The sequence below is a fragment of the Schistocerca serialis genome, chromosome 10 (assembly GCF_023864345.2).
Source record: "Schistocerca serialis cubense isolate TAMUIC-IGC-003099 chromosome 10, iqSchSeri2.2, whole genome shotgun sequence".
Classification (NCBI taxonomy): Eukaryota; Metazoa; Arthropoda; class Insecta; order Orthoptera; family Acrididae; genus Schistocerca; species Schistocerca serialis.
In genome coordinates, this window is record NC_064647.1 from 62,097,721 (window position 1) to 62,113,114 (window position 15,394).

At 43.1% G+C, this 15,394-nt stretch overlaps 1 protein-coding gene across 13 annotated transcripts in view; it reads left to right on the top strand.

The window, feature by feature from the left end:
• LOC126425244 (zinc finger protein 501-like) overlaps positions 1-15,394 on the top strand; it is a 236,486-nt gene that overhangs the window by 185,834 nt on the left and 35,258 nt on the right. For 7 of the 13 annotated variants that reach the window (XM_050088205.1, XM_050088209.1, XM_050088206.1 and 4 more), the window contains one exon: positions 5,673-6,950. The exons of 5 other annotated variants lie outside the window; for them this stretch is intronic. In XM_050088205.1, the coding sequence (XP_049944162.1) occupies positions 5,673-6,696 (1,024 nt within the window). In that variant the 3' untranslated portion in view covers positions 6,697-6,950. Of the gene's footprint in view, positions 1-5,672; positions 6,951-15,394 lie in introns of those variants that run through there. One more of the 13 variants, XR_007576273.1, reaches the window with a different exon arrangement.

Here is a 15,394-nt window from a genome sequence, read left to right on the forward strand (position 1 = left end):
CATTCATATTTCTTTACGTACTACACGAATATGTAATAAAAAATGAAGTTTCCTATTTTAAAAACAACCGCAGTTGATATCCGTTTGACCTATGGCAGCGCCATCTAGCAGGCCAACCATAGCGCCATCTGGTTTCCTCGTCAAGGTAGACAAGTTTCGTTCTCTGTAGTTTTTTCGTTTGACGCTTATTTCGTGAGATATTTGCCCCAGTAACGATCAGTGGACCACCCTGTATAAAAGACGTTGTGGATAACAACGGAAGTTCACTGAGGCTTTTTGCGGATGATACTGTAGTATATCGAGAGGTTGTACCAATGGAAAATTGTACTGAAATGCAGGAAGATCTGCGACAAATTGACGCGTGGTGCAGGAAATGACAATTGAATCTCAATGTAGACAAGTGTAATGTGCTGCGAATACATAGAAAGAAAGGTCCTTTATCATTCTGCTACAATATAGCAGGTCAGCAACTGGAAGCAGTTAGTTCCATAAATTATCTGGGAGTAGACATTATGAGTGATTTAAAATGGAATGACCATATAAAATTAATCGTCGGTAAAGCAGATGCCAGACTGAGATTCCTAAGGAAATGCAGTCCGAAAAAAAAGGGAAGTAGATTACAGTACACTTGTTCGCCCGCTGCTTGAATACTGCTCAGCAGTGTGGGATCCGTACCAGATAGGGTTGATAGATGGAGAGAGAAGATCCAACGGAGAAGAGCGCGCTTCGTTACATGATCATTTAGTAATCTCGAAAGCGTTACGAAGATGATAGATAAACTCCAGTGGAAGACTGTGCAAGAGAGACGCTCAGTAGCTCGGTACGGGCTTTTGTTGAAATTTCGAGAACATACCTTCACCGAGGAGTCAAGCAGTTTATTGCTCCCTCCTACGTATATCTCGCGAAGAGACCATGAGCATAAAATCAGAATAAAATTAGAGCCCACACAGCGGCATACGAACAGTCTTTCTTTCCACGAACAATACGAGACTGGAATAGAAGGGAGAACCGATAGAGGTACTCAAGGTACCCTCCGCCACACACCGTCTGGTGGCTTGCGGAGTATGGATGTAGATGTAGATGTAGGTACGGTGCTAAACACAAAATCTTATCACCTTGTTCCAGTACTTCACTGATGATTTGTACAAATTTTTTTTCTACGTGTGGTTTGTAGATTAAAATAATGTTACAATTTATTTTCTGAACTACTTTCGGAAAATTCGCTGTTAATTCCTGAAATTCGATGCTGTAGTTCGCCTGCTGAGGCAAATGCTGCAACGTACAGGGCACAGTGATGGAGTTTAAATATACCCATTTCGCCCTTTGCTTTCTTCTGAAATAATATGTTACGGGCCAACTTTCATTACAGGTATCATATCCAAAGTTCCCCATTGTAGACTTGTCCTTAATTTCTTTTCTGCTCTTACATTAAATGCTTGCGTATCATCATATTGTGGGATTTGCGACTTACATGTTAGACTTTTTTTTAGGGGTCTTCTACCTTTTCATCATGACATGATCTTGTTGATGCATAAACTTGGGTGATATCCATTAGAAATATCTTGTTCATTTTCAAGCTAAATCGTACTCTTTCTTCTGCGTTTCTTTCATTTTTTATCTGCCCTGTATGTTTTAATTTTAGTTCTATTTGGTTTTATTTTTCTTATGGATTTGATGCTATCCCTACCAGACCCCATTTGACATTGGTAATTCCTGTTCGGCAGTCTATTTCTCGTAATTATAAAGTGGGAGGAGACAATGCAATTGTTTATTTAGCCAAACAGCTGGCTAATTACAGGGACGGAAGTGGTAAGTTTATCCCATGGCATGAAATCGTTGACCAAATTACATCTGTCCACTGCTACATTCTTTAATCTGTGGCCAAAATCTGAAACCCCGGGAAATGGCATAAGGCGCTAGGGCCCTGTGAAACGTTACCCACGGTAAGTTTGCTACCAGCGTGCAAAAATATTAGCAATATGCGGAAACAATGCCAGACATTTACAGAAATATGCTCACACCAGTTTCAGCCCAGGTCGAAATCCTACTGTCTCTGAGAGCTTGGAATCAACGTTACCAGTTTGAATGCTGAACACATGCCAATGGAGTGCTCAAACTGATGTCATTTAGCTGAATAAGAAACAAAATATGTTATAATTTCTAAATGATGTCACCGAGCGAGGTGGCGCAGTGGTTAGACACTGAACTCGCATTCGGGATGACGACGGTTCAGTACCGCGTCCGGCCATCCTGATTTAGGTTTTCCGTGATTTCCGTAAATCACTCAAGGCAAATGCCGGGATGGTTCCTCTGAAAGGGCACGGCCGACTTCCTTCCCCATCCTTCCCTAATCCGATGAGACCGATGACCTCGCTGTCTGGTCTCCTTCCCCAAACAACCCATCCCAACCCAATCTAAATGGTGTCGCGAGAATGCGCGCGTGGGCACGGACACACGCACAAGCGCGCACCCACGCACATGCGCGTCACCCCCCCCCCCCCCCCCCCCTGCCCCACGACACACGCAATGTCCCAAGTCTTTATAGTCAGAATTATATACATAGTGAGATTTCTTTGCGATCAGGAAATAATGGTCAGAAATGAATATTTAGCGTTTCAGTCGGCATATTGGCATAAACAACTTATTCCTTATAGCGTCAACTTGACTCATAACGGTTTAAAGTGATGGCTGCTAATCTCAGTATACAGGGTGTTACAAAAAGGTACGGCCAAACTTTCAGGAAACATTCCTCACACACAAATAAAGAAAAGATGTTATGTGGACATGTGTCCGGAAACGTTTAATTTCCATGTTAGAGCTCATTTTAGTTTCGTCAGTATGCACTGTATTTCCTCGATTCACCGCCAGTTGGCCCAATTGAAGGAAGGTAATGTTGACTTCGGTGCTTGTGTTAACATGCGACTCATTGCTCTACAGTACTAGCATCAAGCACATCAGTACGTAGCATCAACAGGTTAGTGTTCATCACGAACGTGGTTTTGCAGTCAGTGCAATGTTTACAAATGCGGAGTTGGCAGAGGCCCATTTGATGTATGGATTAGCACGGGGCAATAGCCGTGGCGCGGTACGTTTGTATCGAGACAGATTTCCAGAACGAAGGTGTCCCGACAGGAAGACGTTCGAAGCAATTGATCGGCGTCGTAGGGAACACGGAACATTCCAGCCTATGACTCGCGACTGGGGAAGACCTAGAACGACGAGGACACCTGCAATGGACGAGGCAATTCTTCGTGCAGTTGACGATAACCCTAAATGTCACCGTCAGAGAAGTTGCTGCTGTACAAGGTAATGTTGACCACGTCACTGTATGGAGAGTGCTACGGGAGAACCAGTTGTACCATGTACAGCGTGTGCAGGCAGTATCAGCAGCTGATTGGCCTCTACGGGTACACTTCTGCGAATGCTTCATCCAACAATGTATTGTTGCATTTCAGTGCAGATGTTCTCTTTACGGATGAGGCTTCATTCCAACGTAATCAAATTGTAAATTTTCACAATCAACATGTGTGGGCTGACGAGAATCAGCACGCAATTGTGCAATCACGTCATCAACACAGATTTTCTGTGAACCTTTGGGCAGACATTGTTGGTGATGTCTTGATTGGGCCCCATGTTCTTCCACCTACGCTCAATGGAGCACGTTATCATGATTTCATACGGGATACTCTACCTGTGCTGCTAGAACATGTGCCTTTACAAGTACGACACAACGTGTGGTTCGTGCACGATGGAGCTCCTGCACATTTCAGTCGAAGTGTTCGTACGCTTCTCGACAACAGATTCGGTGACCGATGGATTGGTAGAGGCGGACCAATTCCATGGCCTCCACGCTCTCCTGATCTCAATCCTCTTGACTTTCATTTATGGGGGCATTTGAAAGCTCTTGTCTACGCAACCCCGGTACCAAATGTAGAGACTCTTCGTGCTCGTATTGTGGACGGCTGTGATACAATACGCCATTCTCCAGGGCTGCATCAGCGCATCAGGGATTCCATGCGACGGAGGGTGGACGCATGTATCCTCGCTAACAGAGGACATTTTGTACATTTCCTGTAACAAAGTGTTTGAAGTCACGCTGGTACGTTCTGTTGCTGTGTGTTTCCATTCCATGATTAATGTGATTTGAAGAGAAGTAATAAAATGAGCTCTAACATGGAAAGTAAGCGTTTCCGGACACATGTCCACATAACATATTTTCTTTCTTTGTGTGTGAGGAATGTTTCCTGAAAGTTTGGCCGTACCTTTTTGTAACACCCTGTATACGTTACAAGTGAGTGTAAAATCTAGTTGCAATCTCTCAAACATCCCTGTTTTCATACTGCATCGTGTGGTTGACAATGACTTGTACCCAGAAGCGTGCATTTTGGGTCAATACTCCTGTCAGCTGGGCTATGCCAAGTACAACTCGCACCATGGCTCACATTACAGAATATTCTGCCACTGCCACTTTCCTGGCTTCAAAACTTGACAGACGTTCTCCCTGTACCTTGTAGGAGTAGCACTCTTCCAAGAGTGGAAGATAAGATATTGGGTACCAGTGACTGAGGCATAGCGTAGGGTCTTGGGGTCTTGTTTCCAGGATGAATCTTTCATTCTGCAGCAGAGTGTTAACTTCCTGGCAAATTAAAACTCTTTGCTTTATTAGGACTTCAAGTTGGAACCATGCCTTTCGCGAGAAGTGCCCTTATTAACTGAGCTATCCAGGCTCGACTCTCGACCTGTCCCTTGAGTTTCAGTTCCATCACAGCCGCTGGGCTGTGGCTAAGGAACATCGTTTCTTCCAGGAGTTTTAGTCCCACAAGTTATGTGGGATAAATTTCGTGAAGTTTAAATATAGGAGAGAGGTACTGTCAGATGTGAAGCTGTGAGTTGTGTCTGAGTGGCTCAGCCGGAAAATGCATTGACTTTGAGAGGCGATATAAAGAGTGTGAGACCTAGTCGGGCCCACAGTTTTAATCTGCAAGGAATTTTCAGAACTGTGCCCCCTTAACTGCAGAGTGGAACCGTTTCGTCTGTTATGCAGTGAGACTGGCAGCTGGAACCCTATCATCCAGTCCATCATCAGTTTCTGTTGGGGTTTCACACATGTATGGCCTCAGGTAACTCAAGGGCAGCAATAAGTATTCTCCAATGGCTGTGGCCGCGAACAACGGCCCTAGCAACGTTACTCACTTGTTTCAGCGGCTATTGGCTAATTGGTAGTAAGAAGGCCATCAGGACAGAGTCGTCACACGTCCCAACGCTACCAGCAAGTTTCAGTAAATGGAAAGTGTAAGGATAACTTCAGTATGCATGCATTAGGGTTCTATAGTTCACATCAGAAAATTTGTTATGTCTAGTACAACAATGATTAAAATACGAGCTTTCTTGCTATTTGACTTAGCGATAACATCGCTATCGGTGGATTTTGGTAAATATAATTATTGTGAATAATCTCTGATATAGTTCCAAAATCGTTTGGACAAGAAAAAAGCGAATATCTGTTATGTCAAAGCAGTATGTGCCTCATTTTGTTGTCAGATCGTGCTGTATGTGGGTTTTATGAAACCTATGAGTATTTAGTGTGTGTGTGTCAAGGTATTATTTCATTTCTAATATCGTATTGTTATGATAAATCTTTCTGACACATTTTTTTTACCGCAATTCTGCAGTATTGTCTTCGCCGGTGCAGAGGACGACAACAGAACTGATGGCGGTGGCAGTTCAGTTAGTGGAGTGGACCTACGCACAGGAGTGGGCACCACACAATGCACCACGCTGCAGGAAGCACGCCCTGAGCGTAACGGTGGTACACGTCATCTTGTGCAGAGCTGCACCACCTTCAAGAAGACATTTGCACGTGCGAAGGACATGAAGGAGCACAAAAACGTGGACCGACGCGAATTTCCGCATTCGTGCAGCGTTTGTCACAAAACATTCACAAGTAGCTTCAACCTGAAGACTCACTCCCGTTTGCACTCTGGTGAACGCCCATATAGTTGTGATGTGTGTCAGAAGACCTTCACAACCAGCAGCAACCTGAAGTCGCACTCGCGCTTACACTCTGGTGAACGTCCCTATAGTTGTGAAGTGTGTCACAAGACCTTCAAGCATCAAGGCACTTTGTTGAGTCATTCGTTAGTGCACACAGGTGAACGGCCATATATTTGTAATGTGTGTCAGAAGTCATTCAAAAGGAGCACTTACCTGAAGCAACATCTGCGTGAGCACACAGGTGATCGTCCGTACGTCTGTGGTGTGTGTGACAAGACGTTCATTAGTCAGAGCATACTGAAGAAACATTCCCGAGTGCACACTGGCTTACGCCCATTCACTTGTGACACGTGCCTCAAAACATTCACAGAAAAATGGCACCTTAAAAGCCACTTGGAGCAGCACGCAGGGGGAAGAACCTACAGTTGCAGCATTTGTGAAAAGAAATTCTCGTCTTCCAATAGCTTAAACAACCACGTACGTTTACACAGTAGTGAACGTCCGTACAGTTGCGGCGTTTGCCACAAGGCGTTCAAGTGCAGGTCAACCTTGAAGAGTCACCTGCGGGTGCACAGTGGCGATCGGCCTTACAATTGTGACGTCTGCCATAAGGCGTTCACCCAAAGTTCGAGCCTGGCACGACACTTGCATCTGCACTCAGCTAATGCCCATCAGGCTGTGACGTGTAATGGAAGAGGTTAAAAATCACATATAGGGCACGTCTTACGACATACCACATCTGTTATGAAAGACGATGAAGCTGTAACAGTTCTTGCTGCTACCTGCTGCACCTGACCAACACCACCAGGAAGCCACTCGCTGCAAGTTTGCAGCATTCGTTGCTAACTACATAACCTAAGAGGACACAATTCCTGTTAGTGTGTGTGATGTGTATTTTTGTAGCTGAACTAGTGATCAGTATGAAAATAAAGTCCTTCTAACAGATGTACCATAAAGTGACTGTTGGCTCTGACTCCATTAGTGCTGCAATATGTAGGCGGAATATTGCAGTTCCAGCCCTATAAACCCATCAATAATAATAGCATAATTTTAAGTAGCGTAGATACCAAGTACCTGTTTCACTTTACACTTAAATGTGATATTGGGTAGTGCATTACTACTAACATCACACCAAAATCCATAAGTACCTTTCTGCCTCATCGGCAAAGTTCACGTCTCTTTGTTTTATGCAACAAAAAAATATTTATGCCAAATACCATAGTGCGACATGAATGAATTTCATCCATCTCTGTACCTGATTCTTCCTATAACAATAAAAACAAATGTGGCTAAGTATAAAATGCTAGGCAGGCAAATGACACTTGATTTTAGTTCTGGATAAGGCTATGTACGAGAAGGAAAAAAAACTATGTTACTCGTGTTATGAAAATCGAAATATGAAAACATGACGTTTTAAAAAGTTTTGCTTTAAGGCAACGCCTCACCAAGCATCATTTTAGAGTGGAACAAGGTAATCCATCATGTTCTACACTAGAGAAATACAGTGTGACTGATGATGATATTAACAGGCTAATATTGCTTTCCATTAAATTTTATATAAAATTATTGAGATTCTGCACAAAAACTAATTTTCGAGGAGGGCTACTATATTTACCGATTGGAACTTTGGTGTCAAGGCTCACAAAAACATGTATAGAGTTTAATTCCTCCCTTTTCCCTTCCCCCCCCCCCCCCCCCCTCCTATTTTAGGTTTGACGAGATCTTTAATGCAGTGCACCACTTAGACTGCATATTTTTATAATACGCAAATATATGTTCATAATTCTCCGAATACATAATGTAAACTCGGACACATGGCCAACCAAAGAAAATAATGGAGAAGGTTCCACTCACAGAGAGGAAAGATCGGTATCTCGAATATACGATTTTTGCTCCAAAATAAAATTATAAATCAAATGAGTAAAGATTTCTGTCATCAGAAGATATAAACATGTGTTTTCATACGCAAGAATAATTATAGATCCCTGATCACGAATGAAAACTTGATCTTGCAACAAAATAAAATTATTTCTCAAAATACATGAGATTTAGAGTACAAAACGCACGTGGCACCACATTCGTAACTTAATTGTTCTGTAAAAATAAATAAAATACTCGTTCTGATAAAAGTCATAGATTAAGCTGCACTTGTCGACCACCGAAGTTCTATAACTGTACCGCACTTCGCAAGGCAGAATGGACCCTCAGATTAACCATTTCCGCATATTAATTACCTGAATTACTTATTAAAATTACACATAATGTGCTTATTGACTCTACTGACCAAGCATTAAGAAATGTGTAAAGATTTGTTCTATAACGTTGCAAAACACGTGTGGACACTATTTGTGATACAACTTACATCTTAAAGTGCACTTTTACGAAGAATAATTTAATCTTTGTACACAAGATACAGTGTTATTCCCATGTCTAAATTATCTGTATTTTTGTCAGATAACTCGTCTTAGTTCGGCTACAACTGAGTAAAAATCAGACATTATATTGACCCGCCATGCTATGGTATCAACTTCATCTTTCAGTGCAAAGCGTTTGACATCCTCTTCTAACAAACACTGGAGACCACACGACACTTCACCTCCTGTACATCGTCACTTTACACCAAAATTTTAACAGATTTCTCCATACATCATTATTTTTACAGGAAATTGTAATAAATTACCCCATACGTGGCAAATACATTGTGGTTTGTATTGGTGCAATAATGGTCAGTTGATATGATTGGCTGCCATTACCATGATACCACTGGATGGTGCAGTGATTGTCACTGATACGAACAGTGGAGTCTCTAACATACCCACATGTCTGCAGTCAGTTACATAACTGTAAGAGTACAGACTATTTAAAATAATCACATTTGCACATAACATTGTGATAGGAGCAGCATGTGGAAACACACACACACACACACAAACACAAAAGTACCATGTGTTGTCTAACATTGACGAGAGGTTCAGACTGTAACTCAAATTACTCAATGAAACTCCTTTTTTCATGTGATCTAACTATATATATTTACTCATCATTTAAAAAGAACTTCAGAATTTGATTGACTCTTTTGCTGAATGGCACAAATCTGCCATATTACTGTCAGAAACTGACAACAACAACGACTACTTGAACTCTCTGCAACTCGTATAAAACCAACCACAATCTTAAGGCCCGTCCACACGCAACGATCTGTCTGCGCAAATGTCTGCGCACATCACATCTGCGCAGACAGATCGTTGCGTGTGAACAGAAGATTTGCACCAACCTGAGGTGTGTGCAAACCTGGAAGTTGGAGTTGGAGGTTTAAACGAAACCTCTCAAATCTGTGGGTTCAAACCACGTCTGCGCAGACAAGTTGGAGCGCGTGGACAGGAGATCGCCGCAAATCTGGCGCGAAACAGCTGTTTGCTCAGTCTAGTGTTTGTATTTGTGCGCACAGGGCTTTAAAATGGCTGATATTCGTCAGTGTTCTCGAGAGTTTGTAAGTGAATTCATTGAAATATACAGAAACCACCCATGTTTGTGGAAGATTAAAAGTAAAGAATATAGTGACCGAGGCAAAAAGACAGCAGCATACAATGCTATACTTGAAAAATTGCGGGCAGTTGACGCCTCGCAAACAGAGAAACTGTAATAAAAAAATTGGTTGCGAACTGTTTACCGAAAAGAGTTATCCAAAGTTCAGAAATCTGGAAGATCTGGTGTAGGAGTAGATCAAGTATACCAGCCAACGTTATGGTATTTTGATCTGCTTGGCTTTCTTAGTGATCAAGAAACGCCAAGACCAAGCAGGAGTACAATTGAAGATGAAATTGAAGTGTCAATGTGCGAGGAAACGGAACACGAGGTAATGTAAAACAATATATTTCACATACGTTTATCAAAAGTTTATTCAAAAGAATATATTTGTGTGAAAACATAATAGAAAATTAACTACTGTTATAAAAAGAACTCATCCTTCAAGACAGCGTAAATAGCTTCACATGTGTTGGGTATTATTTCACTCAACGCTTGTTTCGATATTGCAGTTGAAAATTCCAAATCCTTGTAGCTCCTTCCTGTTGCTAGGAATCTTAATGTTACCGCCAGCCGTTCATGAGGAGAAATTGCACTTCTCATACAAGTATTTTTTCTCATATGAGGGGTTACAAGCTTTAAGAGATAATTATAAGTTTCGACATCCATCCGCAAATAATTTCGCCAGCCGTTAGGTTCGCTCTGCAACTCTCGCAGTAAATTTAATGTGAGAAAACTACTTTCGCTTTAGCAGCTACTGTCTACACCAATTTGACCGCTTTCTCTGTTTCCTACGGTTGGTCTGAATGCTTTTTTGCAACACAATTTGCGAACACAGACCACAACAGAACTTCGTCCATTTCTATATTTCAAAATAACTGAATTAAATTTTTGACGTTTACGGGGAGCGTAGTCGCTGATGTTTCTTTTCTACACCGACAGATGGCGGGCGAGTAGTAGATTGGGGTTCGTGTCGTGTGAACACACCACATTTGCAGCGATCTTTTGCATGTACAGACATCTGCGCCGATGTCTGCGCAGACAGATCGTTGCGTGTGGACCGGGCTTTAGGCCTCATACTGTCCCTTGGACAGATGAATGGGACTTACTGCTGAATTTTAAAATGTTACAGGTTTAATTTATCTTTATTTACATTGAGGAATTTAACATTCATAAAGTTTTAAGTATGACAGTATATTCTGCATAAAAGACTGACACATCTAAGAGAAAGATTTTTGTTAAACAAACCGCCGTCTGCTTCACGTCTGCTGTGCAGCGAGCTACCTTAATTTAAGTATTAACTGTTTTTTTCGTACTTGTCACTTCTTCTTCTGTGTGTTTTTGCTTTTAGGAAGCTTTAATTGTCGAGTGCTATTAATAGTGTTCCATACATTTCGTGTTTGTTTTGAATACAGTCAGAGAGAGTCCCTTTAGTCAACCATAGTGCCAGTTGTGCTAGTGTTTGTTTTTAATACAGTCCAGAGACAGGTAGTGCTATTTTCATTGTTTTCTACAAGAAGAGGCTAGCAATCACAGTTTAGTCAATAATCTGCTGCCTTTAGTGAATTAGCAGTCTAGTTAAAAGTTGATTAACTCTCTTCGGTAAATTGATTCCTTAGGATAGATAGGATGTGTGACTGCTGTGTACGGACGCAGGAGGAGCTGGCCACTGTTCGCGAACAGCTGAGCGTGTTGATGGCCGCGGTCAGCCGTCTTCAGGCTGCTGCCTCGGAGTGTAGCGGCAGTGGGGAGTCTGGTGCGTCGCAAGGTACACACCAGGTGTTATATGCTTCACCCACTGTCCCTGCTGTCGAGACGTCTTCGCTGGTACCGGGCGCGGTTGGGCCACTCTCTCCCCAAGGGGAGTGGCGGGTTCAGCGGCGTTTGCGGCGCACGAGGCGGAGGGTAAATGTGGAGGCTGGCCGTGTGGCATCACCCGCTCTGCCTGTGAGTGGACATGTGGCTGCTCCTTCAGCAAGGTACGAGCAGGCACACGGGGGAGGGGTTTATTAGTTATTGGGAGCTCCAACGTTAGGCGGAAATGTCGGGGAAGAAGGCCAGTGTTCACTCTGTCTGCATGCCGTGGGGTCTCATCCGATATGTGGAGGAGGCCCTACCGGCAGCGATAGAGAGCACTGGGTGCACCCGACTGCAAGTTGTTGCTCATGTCGGCACCAATGACTCCTGCCGTCTGGGTTCAGAGGTCATCCTCAATTCGCACAGGCGGTTGGCGGAATTGGTGAAGGCGGAAAACCACGCTCACGGGGGGGGGGGGGGGGGGGGGAAATCAGAGCTACCTATTTGTAGTATCGTTCCCAGAACCAGAACCGATCGCGGTCCTCAGGTTTGGAGCCGAGTGGAAGGCTTAAATCAGAGGCTCATACGATTCTGCGGAGATCTGGGGTGCAAATTTCTCGACCTCGCTATCGGGTGGAGAAATGTAGGGTCCCCCTGAATAGGTCAGGCGTGCACTACACGCCGGAAGCGGCTACAAGGGTGGCGGAGTACGTGTGGAGTGCACATGGGGGTTTTTTAGGTTAGAGAATTCCCTCCCTAGGCCCGACAAGACGCCTCCTGAGACGGGGCAAGGTAGGAGTAGGCAAAATGCAACAGGGAATAACAATATTAATGTGCCGGACAGTGAAGGGGGAGGCGTGTTTATAGCGATAAGAAGTGCAATAGTATCGAAGGAAATTGACGGAGATCCGAAATGTGAAATGATTTGGGTGAAGGTCACGGTTAAAGCAGGCTCAGACATGGTAATTGGATGTCTCTATAGGCCCCCTGGCTCAGCAGCTGTTGTGGCTGAGCACCTGAAGGATAATTTGGAAAACATTTCGAGTAAATTTCCCCACCATGTTATAGTTCTGGGTGGAGATTTTAATTTGCCGGATATAGACTGGAAGACTCAAACGTTCATAACGGGTGGCAGGGACAAAGAATCCAGTGAAATTTTTTTAAGTGCTTTACCTGGAAACTACCTTGAGCAGTTCAAATGGTTCAAATGGCTCTGAGCACTATGAGACTCAACTGCTGAGGTCATAAGTCCCCTAGAACTACTTAAACCTAACTAACCTAAGGACAACACACACATCCATGCCCGAGGCAGGATTCGAACCTGCGACCGTAGCGGTCACGCGGTTCCAGACTGTAGCGCCTAGAACCGCACGGCCACTCCAGCCGGCTTGAGCAGTTAAACAGAGAACCGACTCGTGGCGATAACATGTTAGACCTTCTGGTGACAAACAGACCCGAACTATTTGAAACAGTTAACGCAGAACAGGGAATCAGTGATCAGAAAGCGGTTACGGCATCGATGATTTCACCCGTAAATAGAAATATTAAAAAAGGTAGGAAGATTTTTCTGTTTAGCAAAAGTGACAAAAAGCAGATTGCAGAGTACCTGACGACTCAACACAAAAGTTTTGTCTCAAGTACAGATAGTGTTGAGGATCAGTGGACAAAGTTCAAAACCATCGTACAATATGCGTTAGATGAGTATGTGCCAAGCAAGATCGTAAGCGATGGAAAAGAGCCACCGTGGTACAACAACCGAGTTAGAAAACTGCTGCGGAAGCAAAGGGAACTTCACAGCAAACATAAACATAGCCAAAGCCTTGCAGACAAACAAAAATTACGCGAAGCGACATGTAGTGTGAGGAGGGCTATGCGAGAGGCGTTCAATGAATTCGGAAGTAAAGGTCTGTGTACTGACTTGGCAGAAAATCCTAAGAAATTTTGGTCTTATGTAAAAGCGGTAGGTGGATCAAAAGAAAATGTCCAGACACTCTGTGACCAAAATGGTACTGAAACAGAGGATGACAGACTAAAGGCCGAAATACTAAATGTCATTTTCCAAAGCTGTTTCACAGAGGAAGACTGCACTGTAGTTCCTTCTCTAGATTGTCGCACAGATGACAAAATGGTAGATATCGAAATAGACGACAGAGGGATAGAGAAACAATTAAATTCGCTCAAAAGAGGAAAGGCCGCTGGACCTGATGGGATACCGGTTCGTTTTTACACAGAGTACGCGAAGGAACTTGCCCCCCTTCTTGCAGCGGTATACCGTAGGTCTCTAGAAGAGCGTAGCGTTCCAAAGGATTGGAAAAGGGCACAGGTCATCCCCGTTTTCAAGAAGGGACGTCGAACAGATGTGCAGAATTATAGACCTATATCTCTAACGTCGATCAGTTGTAGAATTTTGGAACACGTATTATGTTCGAGTATAATGACTTTTCTGGAGACTAGAAATCTACTCTGTAGGAATCAGCATGGGTTTCGAAAAAGACGGTCGTGTGAAACCCAGCTCGCGCTATTCGTCCACGAGACTCAGAGGGCCATAGACACGGGTTCACAGGTAGATGCCGTGTTTCTTGACTTCCGCAAGGCGTTCGATACAGTTCCCCACAGTCGTTTAATGAACAAAGTAAGAGCATATGGACTATCAGACCAATTGTGTGATTGGATTGAGGAGTTCCTAGATAACAGAACGCAGCATGTCATTCTCAATGGAGAGAAGTCTTCCGAAGTAAGAGTGATTTCAGGTGTGCCGCAGGGGAGTGTCATAGGACCGTTGCTATTCACAATATACATAAATGACCTTGTGGATGACATCGGAAGTTCACTGAGGATTTTTGCAGATGATGCTGTGGTGTATCGAGAGGTTGTAACAATGGAAAATTGTACTAAAATGCAGGAGGATCTGCAGCGAATTGACGAATGGTGCAGGGAATGGCAATTGAATCTCAATGTAGACAAGTGTAATGTGCTGCGAATACATAGAAAGATAGATCCCTTATCATTTAGCTACAATATAGCAGGTCAGCAACTGGAAGCAGTTAATTCCATAAATTATCTGGGAGTACGCATTAGGAGTGATTTAAAATGGAATGATCATATAAAGTTGATCGTCGGTAAAGCAGATGCCAGACTGAGATTCATTGGAAGAATCCTAAGCAAATGCAATCCGAAAACAAAGGCAGTAGGTTACAGTACGCTTGTTCGCCCACTTCTTGAATACTGCTCAGCAGTGTGGGATCCGTACCAGATAGGGTTGGTAGAAGAGATAGAGAAGATCCAACGGAGAGCAGCGCGCTTCGTTACAGGATCATTTAGTAATCGCGAAAGCGTTACGGAGATGATAGATAAACTCCAGTGGAAGACTCTGCAGGAGAGACGCTCAGTAGCTCGGTACGGGCTTTTGTTGAGGTTTCGAGAACATACCTTCACCGAAGAGTCAAGCAGTATATTGCTCCCTCCTACGTATATCTCGCGAAGAGACCATGAGGATAAAATCAGAGAGATTAGAGCCCACACAGAAGCATACCGATAATCCTTCTTTCCACGAACAATACGAGACTGGAATAGAAGGGAGAACCGATAGAGATACTCAGGGTACTCGCCGCCACACACCGTCAGGTGGCTTGCGGAGTATGGATGTAGATGTAAATGAATTTACATATACAAAATTTCATAAGATTTGGTTTTTAACAACGATACAAAAAATATACAAATTTCGAATAAATTTATTTAGTTACTACCCCGTGCAGATATTCTAATGTCGAAATACTATTGGTTTAGAGGTTAAGATATTTTAAAAATCGTGTTGAAACTTATGAATGCTTTAACTGTTTCATTTTGAACGTTTGACTCTGCTTTTTACAAAATCTTATAGAAACTTTTATTTGAAAATACTTCGTACTAGGTAACAAAATAGCATTAGGCCTACATGAACTAACGTTTGTTTGCCTGGAACTGAAACGATTGAATTGACTGAAGAGAAACATGTCTGGACAAAGTTTGAGTTTGTACAGTTGTAATTTGCATAAGGAGAGAGATGACGAGCTTCGTCTTGTGCAGGTTATTTTATATT